Consider the following 9,033-nt stretch of genomic DNA (forward strand, 5'->3'; position numbering starts at 1 on the left):
AAAAGGTTGTCAGTACTTCTTTTACTTTGAATCTCATAGTTTCCATAGCTACTCTACTTGTTTCCCTTACCTCACATAATTCAATATCCTTCTCCTTGGTGAATACCGAAGAAAATACATTTTTCAATATCGCCTCCATCACTCTTGGCTCTGCAGATAGCTGTCCACTCTGTCTCTCCAATGGACCAATTTTATCCCTCGTTATCCTTTTGCTATTAATATAGCTGTAGAAACCCTTTGGATTTACTTTCACCTTACTTGCCAAAGCAACCTCATATCTTCTTTTAGCTTTTCTAATTTCTTTCTTAAGATTTTTTTACATTCCTTATACTCTTCAAGCACCTCATTTACTCCCTGATGCCTATAATTAGTGTAGATCTCCCTCTTTTTCTGAACAAGATGTCCAATTTCCCATGAAAACCAGGGCTCTTTCCAATTTTTACTTTCAACCGAACAGGAACATAAAGATTCTGTACTCTTAAAATTTCCCCTTTAAATGTCCTCCATTTCTCTTCTACATCCTTCCCATAAAACAAAATGTCCCAGTTCACTCCTTTTAAATCATTTCACATCTCATCAAAGTTAGCCTTTCTCCAATTAAAAATCTCAACCCTAGGTCCAGTTCTGACCCTCTCCATAATTATATTGAAACTAATGGTATTGTGATCACTGGATCCGAAGTGCTCCCCAACGCATACCTCCGCCACCTGTCCCGTCTCATTTCCTAACAGGAGGTCCAGCACTGCCCCTCCTCTAGTAGGTAGACATAGAGAGAGAGAGAGAGAGAGAGAGAGAGAGGGAGGGAAGAGAGAGAGGGGGGGGGCGTACAGAGAGACAGAGAGAAAGTGAGTGAGAGGCAGAGAGAGACTGGGGGAGGGAGAGACAGTGAAAGATAGAGAGAGATAGACAGAGAGACAGAGAGAGACATGGAGCAACGAAGAGAGACAGAAAGAGAGACAGAGAGAGAGGGGCAGGGAGAGAGAAAGAAAGAGGGAGAGAGAGAGAGAGAAAAGAGGGAGAAAGAGAGAGAGAGGGAGAATGAGAGGGAGAGTCAGAGAGAGAGAGAGAGAGAGAGAGGGACAGAGAGAGGAGAGAGAGGGATAGAGAGAGGCAGAGGAAGAGAGAGAGAAGAGAAAGACAGAGAGGGAGAGAGAGACAGAGAGAGAAAAAAGAGAGAGAGAGAGAGAGAGAGGGACAGAGAGAGGGAGACAGGCAGAGAGAGAGAAACTGAGAGAGAATGAGACAGAGATGGAGAGAGAGAAAGAGCGAGAATCAGTGAGAGACGGAAAGAGACATAGAAAGATGCAGGAGAGACAATGGGGGAGAGAGAGGGGCAGAGAGAAGAGGGGAGAGAGAGGGGTAGAAAGAGAGGCAGGGTGAGGGAGAGAGAGAGGGACAGGGTGGGAGAGAGAGAGAGAGAGAGAGACAGAGAGAGAGAGAGAGAGAAACAGAGAGAGAGAGACAGGGAGAGAGAGTGTGAGTTACAAAGAGAGAGAGAGGGACAGAGGGAGAGTGCTGGAGTAACTCAGCATGTCAGGCAGCATCAGTGGAGAAGATACTCACAAAGTGCTGGAGTAACTCAGCAGGTCAGGCAGCATCTGTGGAGAGAATGAATGAATGGGTGACATTTTGGGTCGAGACCCTTTGGTTTAGTTTAGTTCATTAGATGAAGCGCTGAAACAGGCCTTTCAGCCAGCAGAGTCCGCGCCAACCAGTGATCACCCCGTACACTAGCACTATCCTACGCACATTAGGGACAATTTAACAATTTTGCGGAGGCCGATTAATCTACAACCCTGAACGTCTTTGAAATGTTGGAGGAAACCGGAGCACCCGGAGTAAAAACCCACGCAGGTCAAGGGGAGAACATACAAACTCCACACAGACAGCACCCATAGTCAGGATCGTGCCCGGGTCTCTGGCGGTGAGGCAGCAACTGTACCGCTGCGCCACTGTGCCGCGCAGAATTATATAACGGTTTCCTCCACCATAAACGCACCCAATATGTGCTAGTAATGTCCTGTTTGCCAGCTGGTTGACACTCTGTGTTCCCCTCCTGCAGGGTTGAGGAGCCGTTGCTGTGGACAGAGAGACGGGGACATGAGTGGCCATTGAGGGCGGCCAGGGTGCCGGTGAGATCCCCCCACCCCCATCTGCTCAGTGTGAGGGCTGAGCTTCAAGGGGCTGAGCTTCCATTGAGGACCACATGACGGGGCACAACAAGGAAAAGCGTTATGAGTGCGACGTGTGTGGCAAGGCCTGGCAGTACCCGAGCCAGCTGGAGATCCACCGGCGGGGGCACACGGGAGAACGTCCCTTCGACTGCTCGGAGTGCGGCAAGAGCTTTGCCCGCTCCAGCAGCCTGCTGCTGCACAACCGCCTGCACTCCGGCGAGAGGCCCTTCAACTGCCCCGCCTGCGGCAAGAGCTTCAAGACGGTGGATGTGCTGAAGTTGCACCGGCGGGTGCACACGGGCGAGAGGCCCTTCACCTGCTCCACCTGCGGCAAGAGCTTTGCCCGGTTGTCGGGGCTGTGGGAGCACCGACGGGTGCACAGCAGTGTGCGGCCCTTCGCCTGCTCCGACTGCGGCAAAGGCTTCAAGTCGTCGCCAGAGCTGAAGCAGCACAGCCACGTGCACACTGGCGAGCGCCCCTACACCTGCAGCGACTGCGGCAAAGGCTTCACCTGCTCTGGCAACCTGCTGGTGCACCAGCGCATGCACACTGGCGAGCGCCCCTACACCTGCACCCAGTGCGGCAAGGGCTTCACTCAGTCCAGCAACCTGCTGGAGCACCAGCACACCCACACCGGCGAGCGCCCCTACACCTGCGCCCAGTGTGGCAAGGGCTTCACCCATTCCAGCAGCCTGATGAAGCACCAGCGCACCCACACCGGCGAGCATCCCTACACCTGCGCCCAGTGCGGCAAGGGTTTCACCCGGTCCAGAAACCTGCTGGTGCACCAGCGCACCCACACCAGCGAGCGCCCCTACACCTGCACCCAGTGCGGCAAGAGCTTCACCCGCTCCACCTATCTGCTGTCCCACCAGTGGGTGCACGCCGGTGACCGTCCCTTCCCCAGCCCGGTGTGTGGAGAGCTCTCTGCCACGGCCTCCCACACCCTGGCTCACCAGCACATGCACACCAGTGGCCAGCCCTACGACTGCCCGTACTGCGGTGAGGAGTTTGACAGCTCGCGGGGGTTGCGGCAGCACCGGCGGACCCACGCCGGCGAGCAGCTGCTCCCACTGTGACAAGAGAGCACGGGGGCTGCGGGAGCAACAGCGGTTACACACCGGAGAGAGACCCTTTGTGTGCACTGAGTGTGGCAAGGGTTTCACCCGCATGTCCGGCCTGTGGCAGCACCGACGTACTCACAGCGGTGAGTGTCCCTTCCACTGCCCGTCCTGTGTTAAGGACTTCACCCGCCTTGACCACCTGCTGGAGCACCGGCGAGTCCACACCGGCCAGCGCCCCTTCACCTGTCCGCTCTGTGGCAAGGCCTTTGCCCGCTCCTCCAGCCTGCTGGCACACTGCCACTTGGATAGGCGCTGTTCATGTAGACACAAAATGGTGGAAGGAATGGGTAACATTTCGGGTCGTTTCTTCAGTCACCCATTTGTTCTCTCCAGAGATGCTGCCTGTCCCGCTGAGTTACTCCAGCACTTTGTGTCCTTTTTGTAAACCAGTACCTGCAGTTCCTTGTTTCTAAACCATTCTGGTTAACCATCTCTGCACCTTCCCCAAAGCCTCCACATCAGTCCTGTAATGGAGTGACCAGAACTGTATGCAATACTCCAAATGCTACCTGACCAATGTGCCTTAAAGCTGCACATATACATTCCTCTCTCTCCCCTCTCCCCACTCTCCTCCCACTCGTACACAAATTCCCGCCACTCCAACCTCTCATGCCCCCTCCCCTCTCACACACTCCCTCTGTCACTCCTTGTCTCTCTCACACACTCTCTCTCACAAGCACCCTCTTTCTTGCTCTCTCTTACACACATTCCCTCTCTCTTGCTCTCTCACACACACACACTCCCGCTCTCTCTCTCATTGCAGATCTCGCCCCTCCCGTCTGGCAAATTGATTAAAAGATTGCTTTGGTTTACCTTTAACAATTTTGTTGCTGTCTGCTTTCTTTAAGAGATGTACTTCGACAACTGTGCCCTTTGGAATTCTTCAGAATTAAGGTTGCGCTATCAATAATGAAATAAAATGGCAACCATCCAAAAATGATAAGACATTATTCTCGCCTCCATACATATCTGTAGCCGTAGAGCAGTCGCGCACCTCCCCACTACTTCAAAGATTGTTCCTGCACTTGGCAATATGGTTTGGTGATTGGCAGCTGAAGTGCAGCAGCGGGGATACAGACAGCCCGGCACCCGGTTGAATCACCCCATGTGGGGGTCTGGGGGGTGAATCACCCCATGTGGGGGTGAATCACCCTATGTGGGGGTCGGGTGAATCACCCCATGTGGGGGTCGGGGGGTGGGGATGAATCACCCTGGTGTGTGGGGGGGGGAGAGGTAAATCACCCCGGTGTGGGTAGAAGGGGGGGGGGGGGGGGGGTGAATCGGTGCAGCTCGGTCAGTGACTGGGTGGGCGGAGGGACCAGACTGTCCCCAACTCTGCTGCAGCTGATGGGGATGTTGCTGGGTTTATGGCCCCGTATGTCCGCTGCCCGGAGCCGCGGCCCCGCTCCACCCGGCCCCGTGTGTGTGTGCGCTGCCGACCCACGGCCCATGACAGTGTGGTGGGAGCCAGTTTGGGGGAGTAAGGGATGGGAGGTAGCCAGCGTGGGGGAGTAAGGGGAATGGTAGGTAGCCAGCTTGGGGGAGTAAGGGACAGTCGGAACTGACAGCCCCGTGACGCCATTGCTGCCACGTGGAACAGCAGCAACACTCAACGCCTTCCTGACCGATCTCGGGCCTGGACCACCGAGGATGACACTCTCGTCGACCTCCCCGCGTGGCCTCACCCGTGGCCGTTGCCGCTGACCTTCACCAACTCACCGACACCGCCGACCCTCGCTGTCTCGCCAAAGCCGCCGACCCTTGCTGCCTTCCCGTTCATCCACTGACCGGCGCTTCCGACACTTCGCTCGTGTGCCACTCCACTCCCTGCAGGCCTCAACCAGGCCTGGAGTCTCCACGCTGCAGGCTCTCACACCACATGGTCTGACTGCACTGGGACCTTATGCTCCCCCTCCTCCAACAGGGAACCTCAATAGACAACACGTGCAGGAGCAGGCCATTCGGCCCATTGAGCCAGCCCCGCCAATGATTTTAGAACTGCCCATCTCTTTGTGGAGGATGAAAAGAAGGTATAAATTTCATTGATTATTCCAAAACAGTTCACTGCATCAAGGCAGCAATCAAGAGCCGAACGGCCCACCAAATTTAATGAGTGAGCTGCGCATGGAATATATCTTGCAAATTTGTTTTTTTCAAGGATTTTTTGCTGCATACCCTTGTACCTACCAGTCATGTTGGCAGCATTGTCACAAGACTGCCCTCGGCATTTTCTACAGTCAATTTTGAGCTCAGTCGTGAGATAGTTAAACACAAAATCAGCCATGCTTTCTCCTGAATGGTCTTTTAGCTCAAGGAAAGTTAAAAATCTCTCACTTGGTAAACCGTCTTCAGGTGATACATATCTGATAATTAAAGTCAACTGATCAGTATGTGAAATGTCAGGGGTGGAATCGACTGACAAGCTGAAATATCCAGCCTTTTTCAAGTCAGCCAGAATTGCATCCTTAACTTTACTTGCCATGAGTGGAATTATTTCCTCACATACAGTTTTTGACAAAAAAGAGGGATTTTCTGATCCGGAGTTTCCATACCGATTGATATGAGCCAGTAAAAATGGATCAAATTTGGAAACTAGCTCTAAAAGACCAAGATTATTGCCGTTATTTGGAGATCCAAATTGTTCATTGTCTCCTCTGAATTGTAAGCCTCGTTCTGCAAGAGTACATATTACAGCAACAATTCTCTCCATGACATGTACTGCTGCTCTGCTTTTATTTGTTCCTGTAGCTTTCAAGTTAACGTTTGCCCTCGCTTTCTTGTTAAGTAGATCAACATGGCATTCCTGTGTTTCTCTGAGTTTTCATGAGTGGATAAGATAGCGGTTTCGCCAATCATCAAACCCTTCAGAAGCTAAAGATGTAGCAGAAGAATAAGATGCAATGTTTGGAAAGAGTTTATAAACAAAGCAATATATCCGGCCTTTTGAGGGAGAATACACAAGCCACTAGGCTATATGTTTCTCCATTGACTTTTGTTGAATAAAAAAAGAGCCTTTGTGCAAGACCTAGACTGATTTTTGTACACTCGCTTGGAATTTGAAAATGGTCCACAACGATGTTGAACTTGAGAAGGGCCCTTTCTACCCAATAGGATACGTCCTCATGTGATAATTCTGTCCACAAACCAACGTCAGTTGCAGTACATCTATATTTGGCATCATCAATCAGTTCTATATTTTCATTTTAAGCTGGCATAATGGCTGCTTCCTCATATTCAGCTTGCTGTTCCATGTCCCGCTTCGCTGTTTCTGTTTCAGGGAGGATTTCTTCTGGCTGAATGCTAGTAGATGGCTGGATAGCTCCACCAGACTGATTTCCTTGTGTTAGTATCAATGTATCTGCTTCACCGCTGGCACTTGTTGCCTCTGTCTGTGGCTGACCCAAGAAAGCAGTGGTTGGTCTTAACTCCTTTACCGTATCATTTTCAAGTCACTTTCTCTTGCGCTTGCTAGCACAACTTTCAAATGTTTTACTCATGCTCAGATTAGATCTGAAAATAAAAAGAAAAATGAATCTTCAACAGTTATTAGAAAGGAAAACATGAAGGGGCATTCTCACAAAATGGGGTCCACTTGATAGAAGAAGAAAAAAATCTGTATAAAGGTTGGTAAATATTTCTTAAAGAATTGTTCCTTATTGACAATTATATTGCAAAATCTGTATCAAATCTGCTTGAAAAAGGCTAACATAACTAAACACACAGGTTCACTTCTTAATAAACAGCCAACTCACAAAGCAGTTTGGAAAACTTTACTAATTATCGGCCAATGGAAGGGACAAAGGTGAGGCCTCTGCTGCGGACAAACCGTTCGGTATCTGAGAGGGGGAGGTCAGAGGGGATGGTGAACACAGAGCAGGGATGAGGGTTGCGGTCGGAGGAAGGCAGGTGAGTGGACTAAGGCAGAGGTGCTGTCTGGTTGGGTGGGGGGGTGGTGGGTGGTCAGGGGGTAGGGGGGTATGATTACTGTAGTGCGTGGGGAAGAGCTGTAGTTACCAGTCGGAATTATGCTCAATGAAACATTCACAAATTATTTCTGCTTCAAATAAAGTCACAAACTAACAAAAGTGCGTAGTTACCAGTCGGAATTATGCTCAATGAAACATTCACAAATTATTTCTGCTTCAAATAAAGTCACAAACTAACAAATTCACCAATCAAGACATGAAATATACCACAATGACATGCAGCAAAATTATAATACAGTATCTCAACTCTTTGTTCACATTGCAATCAATGACATTTTTATTATTTCTTTCCACTTTCAAACAAAAATGTGGTTGGATTATTCAGCGTATGATCAACCTGTGTCAATAAATCCTGGACCTTGATAACATATATGCTTAATCATGCACACTACAGATTGATGCATGCATGTTTTCTGTGAAGGACCGAACATTATCATGGCACGGCCAAAGCATGTGTCGTTATTGCTATTGGTACAGAAACACTCTCGCTTCCCACATAGTAAAGAGTAGGAGTAAACGGGTCCTTTTCAGAATAGCAGGCAGTGACGTGGGGTACCGCAAGGCTCTGTGCTGGGACCACAGCTATTTACAATGTATATTAATGATTTGGACGAGGGAATTGAATGCAACATCTCCAAGTTTGCGGATGACACGAAGCTGGGGGGCAGTGTTAGCTGTGAGGAGGATGCTAGGAAGCTGCAAGGTGAATTGGATAGGCTGGGTGAGTGGGCAAATGCATGGCAGATGCAGTATAACGTGGATAAATGTGAGGTTATCCACTTTGGTGGCAAAACCAGGAAAGTAGGCTATTATCTAAATGGTGGCTAATTGAGAAAAGGGGAGTTGCAATGAGACCTGGGTGTCATGGTACACAAAACGTCACGCCGACATAAAATGTCACGCTGCCGGACTCGCGGAGTTACTCCAGTTTTTTTGTGTCTATCTTCGGTATAAACCAAGTTGCCAAGCCGGGGAAAATGACTCGCCGTTTAGGTTGCCCGGCGGCACTTTGAGTGGTCAGTGGCACCCGGGCAACTGTTAATTTTGAGCCCTGGACTACCACCAACAATATGGACCCGAAGATCGAAGGTGACAGAGAAACGGAGAAATCGTTCCGGGAAACGCCCCGGCTGATCGTCCATAGAGGCGAACGCGATCGGCTGCAACGAACGCCTCTACGTCCGCGATCGCCATTCCGGCCATCGTTTCCTGGTGGACTCCAGTGCCCATGGTAGTATCCTGCTCCCAAGCACTCGAGACATTCACGCCCGTAAAGTAGGACCTGTCCTCTCGGCCGTTAACGGGAGCGATATTCGCACATACGGCACGCGGACCGCGAACCTAAATTTCAACTCCCGCCAGTACAGGTGGAAGTTTATCATTGCTGACGTCGCCAAACCGATCCTGGGGGCTGATTATTTGCGTGCGTTCTCCCTTTTAGTCGATGTGTGAGGTGGTCGCATAGTCCATGTGTTGGACCCACGCCCTGCCATGCAGCACAACCCATCAACGCCCCTGCAGCAACTCGTCAAGGTAGCTGAGATCCAGCAAGCTTCGCAGCCCTGCTCGGCGACTTCCCAGGGTTGCTCACGCCCCAGTTCAATGGGGCCGCGCCCCGTCATGGCGTGATCCACCACATTCCCACCGAGGAACCACCGGTACATGTCCGCATGCGCCGTCTTCCACCCGATGAACTGCGCATCGCACGAGACGAGTTCCAACTTATGGAGGACATGGGGATTGTCCGGC

General features: G+C 50.7%; 1 protein-coding gene across 1 annotated transcript in view; it reads left to right on the top strand.

Annotated features, from left to right (window-relative positions):
• The window catches only part of LOC129693623 (zinc finger protein 239-like), a 16,723-nt gene extending 12,603 nt beyond the window's left edge, over window positions 1–4,120 (top strand). The window contains exon 2 of the mRNA XM_055630413.1: window positions 2,063–4,120. Coding sequence (XP_055486388.1) covers window positions 2,207–3,253 — 1,047 coding nt within the window. The 5' untranslated portion in view covers window positions 2,063–2,206 and the 3' untranslated portion in view covers window positions 3,254–4,120. The remainder of the gene's footprint in view (window positions 1–2,062) is intronic.
• The last annotated feature ends 4,913 nt before the right edge of the window (window positions 4,121–9,033 follow it).

The sequence above is a fragment of the Leucoraja erinacea genome, unplaced genomic scaffold, assembly GCF_028641065.1.
Source record: "Leucoraja erinacea ecotype New England unplaced genomic scaffold, Leri_hhj_1 Leri_370S, whole genome shotgun sequence".
In the NCBI taxonomy this organism is placed as follows: domain Eukaryota; kingdom Metazoa; phylum Chordata; class Chondrichthyes; order Rajiformes; family Rajidae; genus Leucoraja; species Leucoraja erinaceus.